Source organism: Gossypium arboreum, chromosome 10 (assembly GCF_025698485.1).
Source record: "Gossypium arboreum isolate Shixiya-1 chromosome 10, ASM2569848v2, whole genome shotgun sequence".
Taxonomy (NCBI): Eukaryota; Viridiplantae; Streptophyta; class Magnoliopsida; order Malvales; family Malvaceae; genus Gossypium; species Gossypium arboreum.
Genome location: NC_069079.1, coordinates 122,265,735 through 122,283,644, shown reverse-complemented (window position 1 = coordinate 122,283,644; position 17,910 = coordinate 122,265,735). Strand labels below are relative to the sequence as shown.

The window sequence follows — 17,910 nt, the reverse complement described above, 5'->3', positions numbered from 1 at the left end:
TTTCTTTAGTCCCTCTATTTTTGACTGCTTTTAAAAGTAAGTCCTATTTTTATTTATTTGTCTTTTTAATTTTTTACCTTGTAATTTTACTTTTATTTCATTTCGGTTCCTCTACTTATCAAGGGAAATAGCGCAGGTTTTGGGATATTTTCCCAATTAATCCCTCGTATTTTTGCACATTTTGAAGCGGTCCTTTGCACTGTTTTACTACTCAATTCATTTTATTTTATTATGTTTTATACCTGTAATTTTGTCAAAATTACAATTTAATCCGTGTTCATTTAATATCAATTTTTTTATAGATTTTATATGTATTATTTTTATCTATATATTTATTTGTTTACATATATACATATTCCTTTTTATTTATTTTTATTTACTTCTTTTTAGTTCATATTATTCTTATTTTCTTTATTTGTCCATGTTTTGTGACCACATTATTATTAATATTATTCTTATCATCATCATTATTATTATTATTATTATTATTATTATTATTATTATTATTATTATTATTATTAATGTTATTAATTTGTGTTTTGATTATTGATATTAGAATTAAAACATTATTTCATTTATTTATCTATTTATTATCTCTTATCCTTTTCATATGTATAAAATACATATATGATGTTTATGTTTTTCTTTATTTGTGCACTTGTCTTTCGTATTATTATTTATTTTTCCTCATTATTATTCAATTAGTATAAAGTTAGAAGTTATATATGATCATTGTTTGCTTATTTGGTGTTTAATTATTGTATATCATCATCGTTTATTAATTTGATATTTTGTATATCGTTGGTGTTATCATTTCATTTTATTGTAAATACGTCATGAATCGTGTTTAAACATACTTCGCATTTTTTTACTATGCCCGAATAAACCAAACACATATTGTTTTAAATATTGCATTAATTTTTTCATGAATGCGCCAACAAATTTTCAAAAATAGGCAATGTTCCATATTTGGAAGATTCTAGAAAGTCGTGCCCTAACTTACGGGGTTTTGATTTTTCTCGTTGAACCAAAATAACCGAATATCCTTTTTAAAATTAAAATACATGAGATTCCAAATAAAAAATAAAGGCAAACTTATTTTCTAGGTGTCGAAATCATTTTTAAAATCGAGTTTTGGAAAATGGGAATCGACTTTTAAAAACGAAAACATGAGTCGCCACTAATCTTTTTAAGTGCGATTGGATCACTTTCAAAACATTTTGTTTTAAAATCATTAGTTTTGGCCTACGAAATCAGAAAACGGGTTCGGGAGCCGGTTACGTACGTGGAAGGGTTAGCACCCTCGTAACGCCCAAAAAATTGGTACCTGATTAATTACCAAATGTCTTTAATGTCGGAAATTCAAAGATTTCAAGATGTAATCCTCTTTAAAATATTTTGATTTTGAAAATTAGGGTTCACTCGTATCAAAGTATGGACACGGTTAGCCTTTTTTGAAAATCCCTATCTCAAACAAAGAAAACGCCATATCCAATAAGTTAGGACATATTGCTTTGAGATTCTAAGACAGTTGCTTATATTTTGAAAATCTCAAAAAACTTAGAAGGATATTTGACCATTCGAACTCAACGAGAAAAAATTGCAACCCAATAAGTTAGGACACTACTTTTTTCGAAGCTTCCAAATACAAAGCATTGCCTTTTTGTTTTTGAAAATTTTGAAGTCCTTTTTTAAAAGAACAATACATGAAGGAGCATATTAATATTATCGATGTCATACAAGATGGCATATTATTATAATAGATAAGTAAAAGCATGAATTTAAATAATATGATAGCAATAATATAAAGATCATGCATTAGATACATACATGTAGCAAATCTTAACAACATACGTTCAAAGATATACATAGCATATATTGAAGATAAATGAGCAAAACATACTAAGTAATAATTTAAAATGACATTTAATACCCAAATGATATATATAAATAAAAATATAAAAGAATTATTATATATAAAATAAAGTGAGGGATTGTTTAACAAGATATTCAGTATAATAAAATATGGTATTTAATAATAAAAATAGTATTTAATATGCAATATATAATATAATAAAAAATTTAGAAAGGGATAATAATTATATATAAAATAAAAAATATATTGGTTTAGAAAAATAATATATAGAATACCAAATATGTAAAAGAATTTATATTTATAATAAAATAATTATATAATATATAAACATAAGTTTAGAATAATACAAAATAAGTAATTGATGATGGAATATACATATTATACACATTATAATATTGTAATATCTTCAAAATATATAATAATAGAATATGAGTAAAGTAATTATTAACATATGAATAAAAATAAGTATATAATACAATTTAAAATCTTTAATGATAATAATGTATAGATAAAACGTAATAATATAAAATGACATAATATAAAATAATTATAATATATAATATGAAAGTATATACGTATATATAAATAAATAATATAATATAATAATATATAAATAAGAATGCAAAAAATAATATTTTATAAAATAACAATAATATAATAAAATAATTATATAAAAATAAGATTAAAATAAAATAAATAAAAATATAAAGAGTTTTATAAATATATAAGGTTAAATTTAAAGTTCAGCAAAATTTCAGGGGTGAATTTAAAAAAATAAAGTTGCATTAAGGTCCTAATTAAAACACGAGCAAAACCAAAGGGACTCAATGGGCAATTGCCCTATTCCCAAAACGACTGTGTTTTAATCTTGGATTTAAAACAGCTACTTTAGGGACTAAATTAAAACTAAAATAAAATAATAGGGCCAAATCCTAAATGAAGTAAAGCGTAATTATAAATGTAAAAAAGGTGGAAGGACCGATTGAGTAATTAACCCAATCCTCAAAAACACGCGGATCCTCCCCGGGTAATAAGGGTCAACGCGCGGATCCTTAGCCTTAATACGACGTCGTTTTAAGCTTATTGGATTAAGCTAAAACGGCGTCGTTCTGTTGAGGCTATATAAACTAAAATCTAACCTAAAAAATCATTTAGAAACCTATTTTAAAAAAAAAAAACTAAAAGAAATCCTCTGAAAGTTTCCCAGCCCTCTGAGCTCCGGCCCTCGGCCGGTTTGCTCCGTTCATCGGGCCTCCGTGCCCAGCCTCACATGTAGTCAACGACTCTGCCATACATGGCGGTCGGTATCTGAAAAACTTCGTTTTTCTCAGCCAATCTAAAAGGTATATTTCTTTCCTCTATTTTGATGTATTATATGCAAACTGTTTGTAATAAAATAATGAAATAGAAGTAGAAACGACAGATCACCTTTGCTTCTCTCGAAAACCTTCTGATATATTATTCAAGAGTATTTGGTGTACAATATCTTTTGTGGTGTATTTCTCTCTATCTCTTTTGTGTATTCTCTCTGTTTCTATCTATGTATGCTTTTCTCTTTGTCTCTCTGCTATTGTCCCCCCCTCTTTACAGATTTGCGAAAGGCTTTATAGCCTTAAACTACTGCCTATTTTGGAAAGAAATCGGAAGATTTCTTGTCTTCTTTGATTTCTTTCCTTTTCTTGCTCTACCTTTTTGTGTATCTGCTGTTTGTTTCCTTTTCTTGCAGGTGACTCACGAAGATTTCAGTGGCTGGGCTTGCTGTCATGGATTCGAATCTCGGCAGATACCCATATGACCACGAAAGAGTCTCTTTTGCGGAGATCTCGGCGTCAACAGAGGTACCAAGGTCGGAGATGAGGCCTGATATCACGGTGCTGGACGGTCGTGAGAGGGACAAGCTACTGGACAACGCATTGATGGTGCGTCAGTGTGCATTGATGGCCTCGATTTGGGGAGTTGAACAGATGCTCCCTAAGGCTTCCAGAAGCTGCTGCGGCGCTGTAGTCTTCAGGAAACCCTAGGGTTTCCTGTTTCCTTAAAGTCACTTGGGCTTTTGGGCCGTTTTGGTTTATTGGTATTCTGTTTGGTCAAGGGTGTAAATGGGTCTGCTGGGTAGTTTTAGGTTTGCTGTAACGGGTATGAACTATTTGAGCTTGTGTTTGGGCTCTTGTAAGGACTTTATATGGACTGTTAAATAAATAAACATTTATTCATTTATTTATTTCATTTGGTTTTATTTAAGCCCGGTCAAATTTGGGCTATTACACTAGGATTCAAAGTGTCATGTCCTAACTTACGGATGTGATATCTTCTTGCCTCGAGATGAGAGGGTCTTTAACATATATTTCGATTTATTCAAGCGAATTTTAAGTATAATTAATAATATAATACAAAGAGGGATCGTATTTTAAAATCTTTTCGAGTTTTCAATTTTCGATATCAAGACATTAATTAATCAATTAGGTACCAATTTTGGGCGTTACGAGGGTGCTAATCCTTCCTCGTACGTAACCGACTCCTAAACCTATTTCTAGATTTTTGTAGACCAAAAAAAAGAAATTGTTTTAATAAATTAAACCTTTTACTAAAAAGATCAAATTTCGAGGTAATCCGATCTCACATCATAAAAAGGATTGGTGGCGACTCCTATTCTTCTTTTTTAAATAAAAAGGATTGGTGATGACTCCTATTATTCTTTTTTAAATAAAAATCGATTTAAAAAAATAGTTTTGACATTCTCTTTTGCTATTCCCGGTCAATGTTGTGATGTCCTAGTGGGAACATGCTCCCTTTTATAGATATCATAGGTAGGGCCTGTCCAACAATGATCCTAGTTTAGGGACTGGTGATTAAGGTTATGAGCTGTGGTGGAATGGAGGACCTTACCATGTCGGATGCAATGAATGTACCAACCTTTCATGTTAGCTATCCCTAAATTAGGTTTGCGTTGGCTTATCTCTAATCAGGTGCCCTTGACGATGTGGGACTGACAATATATAAATATAACAAGTATGACTGTATAATATATTAAATACGATAAAGACATATAAAAATACAATACCAAGGGTTGTTAGGTATCAATTTTTTCTCCTTGTCAAGGTTCAAAAGAAACAAGGGCTAAATATGTATTGAGGAGCAAAGTTAAACAAATTGTCACAACTCGTTTATGTTGCCAGCTTCATGACAATGACAAAAGGATATAATCCTGACATAAAATATTCACCATATTATATATTATTTATAACATTGTTTGATACTTTGACGTCCCCCAATTAGACAAATGGACTTGTTTTTAAAACAGTGATTAATTTCTTAATAAAATTTTGAGTTAAATCCCCAAGAAAAAGCTTAGGATGAAATTGATTTTAAGATTTAATTAATCCTTATTTAAATTTTAAAATTTTGAGAAGACATAATTAATTGATTATGACCAATTGGATCTGATTCGATTACCTATTTTAATGTTTACATAATAATAAAAATTTTAAATTAATTATTATTTTTTAATTATGTGCATTTCACTCTCAGCTTTTCAAAATTAAAATCCTTGTCCAGAATTATGCTATGAAGTTGGAGCCATAAGAATAGCTCGATTGCATTATCTCCCATTATTGCTTGTTTGTGGATTGGAAGACTCGTTATTAGAGCTATATACTTCACCACATGGAAAATGAAAAGCACACGTCTTCAACCTCTATCTTTCAATTAAGATGGCCATCAACTTTATCACCATTTCAAACTAGGGGTATATAAACTAGTCTTCGATATATGGACTGAACTAGCTAAATTAAGATTATATTGGGTCCAACAATTTGATAATTAGTTTTTTAAAAAAATATACAAAAATTAATATTTATTTTAATCAAAATTTCGTAATAATAAAATTTAATTGTTATAAAATCTAAAAATAACAAAGGGACCATATTTATGGCTAAAGAGCTATGTATTCATCTTACAACCTCAACGAATTGAAGCTATTTTATCAGCAGGTTGAAGTAAGAATGGGAAACTGGAGAGTTCAAGGTTTTTAGGGAGAGTTTTGGACTTTTATGTTTTACAAAAAGGAATGCATATTTATAAGGTGAGAACTCGACACTCGTAGTTATAGAGGACCTTAAAATTAAATGGATGGTTAGGTTTAAAGGCAATAAATGTCTATTTTATGTAATTGGTATGATCTCAAAACATATGAATGTTCAGGTTAATCCACTAACATTGATTTAAGAAGTTGGAGAGTCTGAACAAAATTCAAAAGGACCTCAACACGCATATGTCGAAAGAGTGTTAAGGCCTAATTAATCTAATTGATTGTACTTTATGTGCAGCTTTTCAAAGTTCAATGCTACAAAACTTATGAGAATTAACGCCCAATAAACATTGATACTCATAAATATCGAGATAACTTTAAAAAATATATATTTTTTTCATAAAACATATTTAATTTAAAAATAATTTTAAAATTTTTTCCCTAACTTTGGTAGGAATCAAGTTGGAATTATATAAAGTTATGATTGTAAGTTGGATATAACTATGACATTAATGTTATATATTATAATTTTAAGTTGACACCATCCAATAAATCAGGTTATAAATTTTATTTAAATTGATCCAAACTGTCAATGAACAATGTATGCCCTCCCAATTTGCTATTTTTTAAAAATAAATATAAATATGTTTCTTTATTTAATCTATAGTAAATTATTTTAAAAATTATTATTAAATATAAAAACATTGATAATTTAACATATTTTTAATATTTATTCTACATAATTATAAAATACAAAAATTATGTATAACAACAAAGAAATAAAAGTTAAATCAAAGCTCAATTATTTTTTTCTACATTCATTTTTTTTCAAATAATAGAATAGTCATAAACCCTAAATTTTGGACCTTTAACCTAACCGCGTAGGAATTCAAACATATTTGTTATAATTTATTTATTGATCAAATACTAATTCTAAAAAGTACTTTTTTTCACAAAAGAAAATTCTAAAAGTACTTCCATGGATGTGTTGTCCAACTCAATAATAGAGACAAAAAGAAAAGTGGGCAGAACATGACATGGTCATCAACATTACATGTTTATCAATTAATGTTATGGACTTCACAAAATGATAACAACTCTAATTAATCATCATTGACTTTTCTTTTCCCTTTTTTATATAAACATTTTAAAAATTAAAGTATACTTGTATCCCACATGTATTCTTATTCTTTAATCAAAAAGTTTGTGATATAGATTAAATTATATTTTATTCATTTTACTAAAAATAGTAAAATAATTTATGTACGTTAGATTAAAGAATAAATTAAATTTTTTGTTAAAATTTATCACTTTATATTATTAAAATTTATATGATTAATATAATAATTAAATAGTGACATTTAAGGTGTTATATATATTTCATATTAATATTTACTTTTAATCTAATATAAATTAATTTACTACCCGAACTTTTTACTATTTACCTAGCTGATTGTGATCCCTATGATATAGGTTTTCTATGCTGAAACACTTATGCTGATCAACAATAAGTTAGAACTACTTTTTTTTTTTTACCTGCAAATTTATTAAAATTTTATGATTTGTTCTTCTTTTTGTCTTTTACTTTGAACGTTGGCATAAACAATTTAAAGCCCATGGTTGAAGCTACGTCAATGGTTTCCAACTTCCAACTACCTTTAAAAATATTATACCTTTTTTTATTTTTTTGGAGGTATTCATGGATACACAAAACTAATGACTCGTTCTCCGTGATTTCTTCACTTTCAAAATCCTTTCTTTTGAAGAAAGTGACACCCAAATCTTTATCTCTTTTCACACTTTTTCTCTTTAATTTTTTTTTGGATCTTTATGTCCTACAAGTAATACTATAATAATCTCATTTGGTTTTAATTATTTTTTTTTGGGGTTTTCTTGTTTACTCACTCAAAGTTTTTGTTTTGCCAAATGGGGTTCTCGGTTGGTGAGCTACAATTCATCTCTTTTGTATTGACTCATTATTATTGCTTTAGTTCATGGAGAGCTCGTTGCCATTTCCTTGGATCCTCTCTGTTTAGCTTTTGTCTTTCTGGGTTTCTCTTTCATATGAATCCCTCTAAATTGTAGCTCTTTGTTATCTCCTTTTTGGTGTGTGTTGTAAACAAAAAAAAAAAAATTAATCAAAAGGTCAGTGCTTTCATGAAATTGTCTCGTTTCTGTCATCAAAGTGTTTTGAGTTTTTGTTTCTTTGGTCATTCACAACTCAAATTGTTGTTGAAACTTCCTATCTTTTTCAATAATTTAATTATGGATTTCACTTTGTTCTAGAGATAGAAAATCTGGGTTTTCATAGTTTCTTTCAAAGATGAATTCTTTGATCTAAAACCAGGTTATGGAATTTAGCTCTTGTTTGATTTGATCATGGTGTTTAAGTTGTAGTTTCCATTGATGAATTTTTGCTACTTTATAAAATATTCTTGGTTTCTATAGTTTCTTTTTATCATCAAGTTTGCGTAAGGTTTACAAATAGGTTCTTCAAGAAGCTCATATGTTTTATTTTGATCCATGCTAATGTGATTTGTTGATACGCAGTGAGGTTTGTTTGTTTCTTCGGGGGTCAATGAAGTGTTTTCATTTCTCTGGTCATGAGAAGAATGATGAACCGAAAACTACAAAGTCTATTTCGGTTCGATCCTCTGAATCTGTTTCGATATCGACGGATCATGATATGAGGAGATCAGGGTCTGAGTTTAATTCTCAGAATGTCTCGGATTTTAGCACCGAATCCTCGACGAAGAACTCGTTTGCTGCTTTGTCTCAAAGGCAAAGTAATCTCAGAGAGTTTACATTCTTGGAATTGAAGGCTGCAACAAAGAATTTCAGCCGGTCCTTGATGATAGGAGAAGGCGGATTTGGCGGTGTGTATCGAGGTGTAATCCGCATCTCTGATGATTACCACAAGAAACTCGATATTGCTGTTAAACAACTCAGCAGAAGAGGATTGCAGGTGAATTTTCTACTTCTCTAACACAATATTACAATCTTTATTTTCCAATGCCCATTAATATTTACCGCTGATATTCACTGTGATAGCATTTGCTATGTCTGCTCTGTGTTCTCCAGTTTTGAGTGAATTCTGTGTGTAACATGCCAGCAATTTTTTTTGTCAGGATTTCTGTGCATTACTGAACTTACATAACTGTCTAAACCTGTATTAGTACCCGACAAGGCAACAACTTCAGGGAGCCGTTTTCAATCCAATAAAGTTAAGATATAGCTTACATGGAGGGGATTTTGATAGCTTGTTCTACATACTGAATTTAGATACTTAATATGTTTCTTAAGATCATTGTTTACATGAATGAAGATAGATAATCTCGTTATTCTAAGGAAATACTTATAGTTACATATAGTCAAACTGTATGATTTATTCTCGGATTGCCTGGTTATCTCCTTAGCTTGCCCTTCCATACAACAGCTAAACCTTCTTCGATATCCATTAAATTGTATAACTTAGGCCTACCATGGTTGACACATTGAAGCATTTTACCAAGTTCAAGGGCCTCTGTATGTCAGCATAGCCCTTCCGATGCCCTTCTTCCTCGACTTTTGTTCTGGGACTGCCTGGTTATCTCCTCAGCACTCCTTCCATGTGACATCTCTAGAGACCATCTTCAATATCAATGAAATCATACAATTTGGACCTTCCATGGTTGACACTTAAAAAGAATTTTTACCTAAGTTCAAAGGCCACGATATGCCTGTGTAGCTGCACCGAGACCCTTCTTCCTAGACTTTTGCTAACCTGTTTTACCATAGACTGTAATGCATATTGACTTACTGTTTAAGAATGCGTAACCTATTTTTTCCTATCTTTCGGTGACTTACCATAGATTCATATGATCTGTTCTTTCACAGGGGCACAAAGAATGGGTGACAGAAGTTAATGTTTTAGGGGTAGTCGAACACCAAAACCTTGTCAAACTGGTGGGTTACTGTGCTGAGGATGATGAAAGAGGGATACAGAGGCTACTGATATACGAATACATGCCGAACCGGAGCGTGCAGGATCACTTGTCAAGTCGATTTCAAGCAACTCTTCCTTGGGCCACAAGAATAAAAATTGCCCAGGATGCTGCTCGTGGCTTAACATACCTCCATGAAGGAATGGATTTTCAGGTTCCCTTTTACTTCTCAGTAGATACGGCTTTCCTGAAATCAATAACCTTGAAGCCTCGTTTTACAATTGAAACCTGGAATGACCTCATTATTGCTTTTAGGCTAAAGAATTTTTGGTTTATGGTTGCTACAGATTATCTTCAGAGATTTCAAGTCTTCAAACATACTGTTGGATGAGCATTGGAACGCAAAGCTCTCGGATTTTGGGTTGGCCAGGCTAGGGCCTTCTGATGGATTAAGCCATGTTTCGACTGCGGTAGGTTCGAAGTTGCTATAAACTATGTTGCTCTGGCTTTTCATTTTCTTTTATTTGAACATTTCCAGATTTTTATTCCTACTCTGGTCCAGTTTTTTCAAATATTTCCAAATTTTCAGAAGCATGCTTGTTTTATGGATATTATCAAATTGTCCCGGTTTTGAGCAGGTTGTAGGAACCATTGGATATGCAGCTCCTGAATACATTCAAACCGGGCGCCTCACGGCAAAAAGTGATGTGTGGAGCTATGGAGTTTTTCTTTACGAGCTCATAACAGGTAGGCGTCCCTTGGATCGGAATCGTCCCAAGTCTGAACAAAAACTCTTGGAATGGGTCAGGCCACACCTCTCCGATATGAAGAAGTTCAGGCGGATCTTGGACCCGAGGCTCGAAGGCAAGTATTCCCTCAAGTCTGCTCGTAAACTCGCAGCGGTAGCCAATAAATGCTTGGTTCGGCAGGCTAAACAACGCCCAAAAATGAGTGAAGTTCTACAGATGTTGGATGAAATTGTGGAAACTGCAGATATGCTAAGCCCTCAACCCGCTACGAAGAGTTCAATTCCAAAACATGTTTCAGAACTATCAAAAAGAGAGCGATTGAAAAGAAGGTTCATTGATCTGATAAACAGCGACAAAAGGTGTTTCGTTTGGCGAACATGGAGACCGAAGATTGTGAGAACTACATAAGCAATTATCAGGTCGAGTTTTGTCTACATTCATGTATTCGTATAAAAAACAATTGTAAAGGTTTGAAGGAGATAATCAACTGCAAGTATTATGTATAGGCTTTGCATTTGTAGGAAGTTATATATATATATATATATATATATATTTATATATGATGTTTCTAATGAAGAGAAAAGCCATGTGAGAGTTCATTTCTTTTTGATACTGTTTTTTTTTTTTTTGTGTAAATCACATAAGAAAACAACACATCAAAACTTCAAAATATAGGGATGTATCTAAATTCCAGAATTGACTAAAAAATTTGGAAAATGTAAAAGCAGTTCAAAAATGAGGAAATCAAATTAAATTTTCAGCTACTCAAATTCTGAATAATCTTGGTGAGTGCTGAGTATGTTCCAAAGGCTGATGAAACTGCTCCCACTGCAATAATTATAATACAGATTGTAGCCTGTAAAAAAAAAAAAAAAGAACATACCTGGGTCTAAGTAACGTAGCTTTTATGCATTAAAGAATGCTTAAATATGTATGTTACATGATATGAACATACCTGGATACAGCCTACTTTACCCCTCAATATGCTTAAATAACAAGCAGGAGGAAGTATCAAGGTCTGCCATTGAAGTAAATTATTAAAAAAAGAACATTAGTGTACAGTTCTATGTTTATTTCAGCCAAGTAGCATCCGTGATTAACAATGGCAGAAGATTGCTTACAACAAGCATTGTGAGTAAAGATCCTATCAATGACAATACCAAGCCTGCAACAAGGAAGAAGAAGGATTTTAGTTCCCTTAGTTCAAAAATGGTGGATTTGTTGCCAGGTGTATAGTTTTCACTCATTGATGATGAAAGGGAGGCGCTTACCGAAGAAGGGAACGCTGAGACCTACAAGCAAGGTTGAGACCACCAGTGCTGTTCTAATTAACATAGGGTACACGTGAGACTTGAGATGGCGTGGTGGTAATAATTCCTCAAGACTCATTGCCACTGGAGACAAGGTTAATGCATATGTTTGTTCTAATTAAGGCAGAACATTTATATTTCATACATGCATACATACATGGCAGCACAAAGGGTAAAAAAGAGCTAGACATTGTTAACTCATGTTTGGTAAATGGGTAAATACCAGTATCTCAAACTCATACTCAAGTCCAGAGTAATATAGAATAAAGAAAAGGATATTTGGTAAATGGGTTGACAATCTGCAAAAGAACAAAAAAGTTGAATATATTAGTAGTTTTACATAAGGATAGTACTTGCTAAACAAAAAAGTAATAAAATGCTATTCGAAAAAGTATTGAGCGACTTAAGTTAGTTAAACTCTTCATTTTTCTTAAAGTACTTATATCCGACATGCGTAATTAAGCATAGAACAAATAGTGTATAAAAATCCGATAAGTCGAGCAGCATACCGTAGCCCACACAGCAATCTTTGAAGCAACCAGGTCTTTAGGCATGTTAAGTGTAAACTGTGATTCTGTTGCTTCTCCAAACATTTTGTACCCCATAACTGCTGTTCCAGCATACAACAAAGAACAGATTCCGAAACTACAAGGAAAATCAAAACCAAAGATGACAAGTTACTCAGACTCGGGTCATAATAGTGTATTTGAAGGGTCCTAAGAAGCTCATATCCCAATATCCATGTTCAGACAAGCATTGAACACAAATGGTAAACCCATTTTTGGAGTATAGTCTCGAATCGCAAAATCAATGGAGAAAGCTAAAAGGATACCAAAAGAGTAACACCATAAATCTCATTTAGTTTACCATGATAAGAGAACTGAAGAGAATTTTCTTGGTTCTGCCATTGAAGTATATATATTCGGGAAAACAGCATGGCCTGAGTAGCAGAAACCATAAAGTCCAACAGCAACTGGAAGTGTAGAAAGATTCAATACTGTCCCTTTGTTCTGAAACCCAACTTGATCTACCAATCCAACCCAAAACAAGCAAAACACTACCAAGAATGATGCAACAACTCCACCAGCTGGAAAAACAGACGAAAATTCCATTTAGACAACCTCAAACTCGCCACAAATTGTGGTAAGGGATACCCTACAGATCAGTATGTTTTATTACCAGAGATATAACTAAGGACACTGAGGTCTCTGAGCCAAACAGTGGGAAGAACAGCAAGGGTTGTCATCAACGAGAAGAGACGACGCGAGTTCAAATCGAATCCGCCCAAATTAATGTGTGCATTTGGGAATAAGGATGACAAGTTATCACCCTCTAGAATTATATAGTCAACACAAGAAGCCTACATAGAAGAGAGCAATGTTCAAAATAATACAAAGTGAATGCTATATTCTTGATGATGTGACATGCAACTGTAGAACCATAAGTTTATCAGGTCACGTAGAACCACTTGGTACAATTTATCTGCATAATTCTTTTAGGAAAAGCCAGCAGTACTTACGTATAACTCCACATACAAAATTATCTGCATCCACCGAAAACAAGCAAAATTGGCATCAGTGATCATACAGTTTTTGTAAGCTAGTGCTTATACGAGTACTTTAAGAAAAATGAAAAATTGAAACAGGTAACAGGATTACGACTTACTGAAAGGGCGATTCTACCGGTGGAACCAAATGCAGCTTGACCAATATCAGGGTAAGTTTCAAGCTCAGGTGAGCTATCCAGACACTGGCGCAAAAGGAGGCCAGTGTAAAAAGAAAGCACTGCAAATGTTAATAATATTATTAGCCCTAACCATCCTCCTTCCTTGGCAGCATATGGGGTAGAAAGGATTCCAACTCCACATAGCACATTAATCCCTGCAAATAAAAAAAAACTCAAAACACTCAATCTAAAATCTTAAACTTGATTTTAAGACATATTGATTGACTGTAAGCATATCATCATCCATGTTCTTAATAATAATGCATGTATCTTTACTCCTACATTAGTGTTGGATTTTTTTTTTTTTTTGTAGTCTTATGGGGAAGTTAATATGTTTCATGTGCACCATGTGCTATGGAAGTCATGCCACCTCATCATTTAGTTTTTTTTCATTGAGAAATGTAACATGTCCATAACTGGTGGCATTAATGAGCAATGGACAGAATATGGCAGACATGAACCAAAAATTGAAGTATAAAATGTAACCAAACTATTAAGAAAAAATTCTTAAATTACTTCATATTTTTAAATAGACCTTATACTTTTCCTTATCTCAAATAAATTTTTATCCTTAAATAAAATTTAGGGATTTATTATGATAAATTAAATTTGTTTTTCTGTTATAAAAGAAATAAAATAAAATAAAATAGTAAAGACTAGAAGTATAATAGTGGATAAGAATATAACAAAAAGCAAAGGTGTGGTCTTAAGCCATGTGATGTGAAGAGGGGTGGGGACTGATGGTGACAATAGAACTTGCCTGTTCAGTGTGTTTCCACATATTTAGCCACCATCAAAGGCTTTGGCCTTCAGGGTATTGGTTCGTGGTTGGTGTTTAATGTAACAATCCGGGCCCACTTCACCAATCCTTGAACAGATTTAGCTGACAGTGGTAGTGTAACAATGGCAAGTGGCTTCATAAAATGGTTCCTATTGCATGACTTCAATTTAAAAGTGTTTTTGTCTACATCTATTCTTAATTATTCAAAAATAATAAAATTCTAATTTTAAATTCGTAGAATATTTATTTAAAAAATAATTATATAAATCAACTGGATTAAGTTTTAGATTTAAGAGTGAATCAAAGTTAGTAAAACTAACCATTTACCACAGCTTGACCATATGAACTCTGGCGACCAAGGGGAATTCCGTGACCATGGTCGACCTGTACTTTCTCATCAAATCTTACAGACGGTTTCCTCGACGGTGCCGGAGTTGCCAAAGAGTACGTACGTTTATGCGGCTGTATTTCATCATCTACTGATGGTGGTAGCAACGGTTTCTTTACTGGCGCATTAAGTGATTCCGGAGTGAATCTCCGGGTTAACGATGATGAAAGAAACGAACTTCCTAGTCTTGATAGTGTAGGAGTGCCCAAGAATCCGATGGTCGGGGATGGTACACTACTATACAAATCAATAGACTGCCTGAAAAGAAAATCTGCAAAATCATAAGCATTTCGAATTTGACATAGAATCTTATGTTATTCAGAACTTGAAAGTGAATGTCAATCATAAATATGTGCCTGTTAAAGATGTTAAAATGTAATACTTTAAGAAAAATGAAAAGCTGGAGGAACCAGTAGAAGTTCATCATCCATATTTCCAATATCAACAGGGTAAGCATTAGCACAAATCAATAATTGGAGGCAGATTTGTGAACTTATTTTATCTGCATTCGAGATAAAGTGTCGGATATGAAGCCATAATTTTTTTTACTGAGAGAGACAACTTAAACAAGGGGAGCCGCCGTCTTGCCTGCCACTAGTGCGGCCAGTGGTTACGAGTACGGATCTAATAAAGATATACTTAAGAATCGACTCTTTCACAACATTTATCCACAAAGACGATTATAATTTTCATCAACCAAAATCAATTTTATTTGCCCTCGAAGTGAGTGACAAATGAGCATATTTTTATATAAATTTCGAAGATCATATGTCATAATATATTCCGAGCTGTAATAAAGCAGAGAAAAACAGAGCAGTGAAAGGAGAAATGACCTGTAACTTTGAGGCCATTGAGTGGCATAAGAACTGTTTTTTCTTTGGGAAGAAAAAGAAGCATAAAATTCTTCATTTCCCTCATCTTCTTCATTTCTATCATACTCTAATTTCTCAACTTCTTCATCGTCTTCGCTCTCGATGTAGAAACTCTGATCAGAAACCGAGTTCTTCATTCTCTTCTTACCTCTCAAATCTCCTGCAAAATCCACATCAGAACAACTCGCCTAATTATTTAAATTGAGGAAGTAATGGATACTATTACGATTTACGAGTCGAAACGGATGTTTTTTAACATACCTTAAATTGAAAGTATTTAAATACTTTGTTGCTTGGTATGGCAAGTAGCTCTCACCTAAATTTTTCAATAAATTGGATGAGATAATGAGGACAAATTGCCATATATATTTTAATGTTTGAAATTAAATCAAGAAACTAGAAATAAAATTAAACTAAACTAAACTCAAAGAAAAAAAAAAAAAGAACTGCAAAATTGATAGCAAAATTTGATTTTTCCCATATTTTTAGGAATTTTAAAGAATGTAAAAGGGATATAATCTAAATTTGTTCTTTTCCCATATTTTTAGGAATTGAATTTTGAAGCTTTCAAAATATATAGATTTCTTTGAATCTTAAACCTTTAATGTTCTGTTTGGTTCCTGAGAAAAAAAAATCAGAGAAACAAGAAAAAACTGGAGAAGGCAAAATTTTCTTAGTTTGTGGGATTATATTCAGTTTGCTCAGCAACCAAACAGAAAAGCTACAGAGCATTGAACAGGAAAATAACCCCAGAAATTTTCTCGACTAAACCAAACAGAAACCATTTACTATACTGGAAAACCTGTGTCCCCTATAAACACACCGCAATGGCTTCCTTCATAAAAAAGAAAAAGTATATATACTAGAATCGTTGAAGTAAACCTTTTTCTGAATATCTGATACAAAAACTGAATTGGGTTTTTCTAGAGATGAAGATCTGAATCAAGAAATAGAAAGAAAAAAATATATATATATAGAAAAACAATCACACAGAAAGAAAAGGATAGAAACAGAGAAAAGTTGTCTGGTGGGACTTCGAGGGATATATAAATATCTTTTATATTAAATTTAAAATAATGTGATTTACATGAATCATGAAAAGTTATTACGTGAATCATGAAGAACAGATATTCATGAATCATGATGACAAAAGGCGGTTTTTTTTTTTAAAAATTTTTATCCCTGTTTTGTTGTTTACATAAAAGTGCAAAACTGGTAATCCTGGGTTATAAATACGAAGAACAATTAAAATGTAATATAAATTTTTTAATATTAGACGAGAAATAATAGAAGAAAGTATGAACCTAGGTTGCCAAGAATATATAAATTATGCGTGTAGTAAGTAATTTTGTGTTGTTTCCTCTAATTTGGTGGATGCTTAATTTTTTTTATTAATTTTACTCGTTGTTTTGAATTATCTGGAGTGATTTTAGGATAATTTTGTTGTCGTCATTTCCCGTTTGTTGGATACTCGATTATTTTGTCGATATTTGCCTGTTTGGTAGATACTCGATTATTTTATCAATTTTTCCCTATCTTTTTGGACTATTAGAGGTGATTTCCTAATTAAATTAAGTGCTTGCAATCACTCTTAGTATGTCGTGTTTGAATTGTGATATGTTTGCAATCACTCTAAATATGTCGTGTTTGAATTGTGATAAAGTCAATTATTAACTTACTATAATATTCTATTAATGCCGAGTTTGAAGCATTTGTTTTGCGGATAGAACTTGTCTTTTACGATAAATATTTATTTAATTTTCTAAATTATATAGAATGAATTAATGATTTTTTAAAAAAATTATAATATAAAAACAATGTATATAAGCTGTAATTATAATAGGAAAACAATGTATGTAAGCTGCAATTATAATACAAAAACAATGTATCTAAGCTGTAATTATCTGTCTAATTAATTATCTGACAATTTGAGTAACTTAGGTTCTAGGAATTTGAATAAATAATACTTTCTCTATCGTCCATTGCTTATTATTATTATTATTATTAAACAAAAACGACCCCAAGGGTCAACTCATTTTATTAAGTAACATCATATTATTATTATTATTATTATTATTATTATTATTATTATTATTATTAAGGGATATTATATAGAGATTGTATTTGGATGAAATATTAAAAGAAGTATTTGTTGGGAATTTCAAAAAATTTTAAGTTAATTGTTTGAGTATAAAAAAGTAAAGGAAAATTTTTAATTTTATGAATTTTAAGGAATTTAGGCTTTTTTTATATTGTAGA

At 31.6% G+C, this 17,910-nt stretch overlaps 2 protein-coding genes across 7 annotated transcripts; one reads left to right on the top strand and one right to left on the bottom strand.

Moving 5' to 3' along the window:
- Positions 1-7,580: 7,580 nt before the first annotated feature.
- LOC108454125 (serine/threonine-protein kinase PCRK1-like) lies at positions 7,581-11,158 on the top strand. 3 transcript variants are annotated; one of them, XM_053020028.1, is made up of 5 exons: positions 7,581-7,841; positions 8,454-8,868; positions 9,780-10,040; positions 10,174-10,296; positions 10,465-11,158. In XM_053020028.1, exons 2-5 carry the CDS (start codon positions 8,482-8,484, stop codon positions 10,981-10,983), a joined length of 1,290 nt encoding a protein of 429 aa, XP_052875988.1. In that variant the 5' UTR covers positions 7,581-7,841; positions 8,454-8,481; the 3' UTR covers positions 10,984-11,158. The 3 variants fall into 3 exon arrangements, with proteins under 3 accessions (XP_052875988.1, XP_017607958.1, XP_017607949.1); XM_017752469.2 differs by having other exon boundaries at positions 7,588-7,845; XM_017752460.2 differs by lacking the exon at positions 7,581-7,841 and adding an exon at positions 7,864-8,048.
- A 16-nt stretch (positions 11,159-11,174) lies between these two features.
- On the bottom strand, positions 11,175-16,785 carry LOC108454120 (amino acid transporter AVT1C-like). Of its 4 annotated transcripts, none has more exons than XM_017752447.2 (14): positions 16,534-16,785; positions 15,913-15,967; positions 15,613-15,811; positions 14,712-15,037; positions 13,551-13,765; positions 13,405-13,428; positions 13,065-13,245; positions 12,753-12,972; positions 12,395-12,530; positions 12,165-12,184; positions 11,847-11,992; positions 11,697-11,740; positions 11,531-11,593; positions 11,175-11,431 (listed from the first exon to the last, which is right to left on the bottom strand). In XM_017752447.2, the coding sequence occupies exons 3-14, from the start codon at positions 15,786-15,788 to the stop codon at positions 11,333-11,335; spliced, it is 1,650 nt and encodes a 549-aa protein (XP_017607936.1). In that variant the 5' UTR covers positions 15,789-15,811; positions 15,913-15,967; positions 16,534-16,785; the 3' UTR covers positions 11,175-11,332. The 4 variants fall into 4 exon arrangements, with proteins under 4 accessions (XP_017607936.1, XP_052875985.1, XP_052875986.1 ...); XM_053020025.1 differs by having other exon boundaries at positions 16,475-16,772; XM_053020026.1 differs by having other exon boundaries at positions 16,454-16,538.
- Between the last annotated feature and the right edge of the window lie 1,125 nt (positions 16,786-17,910).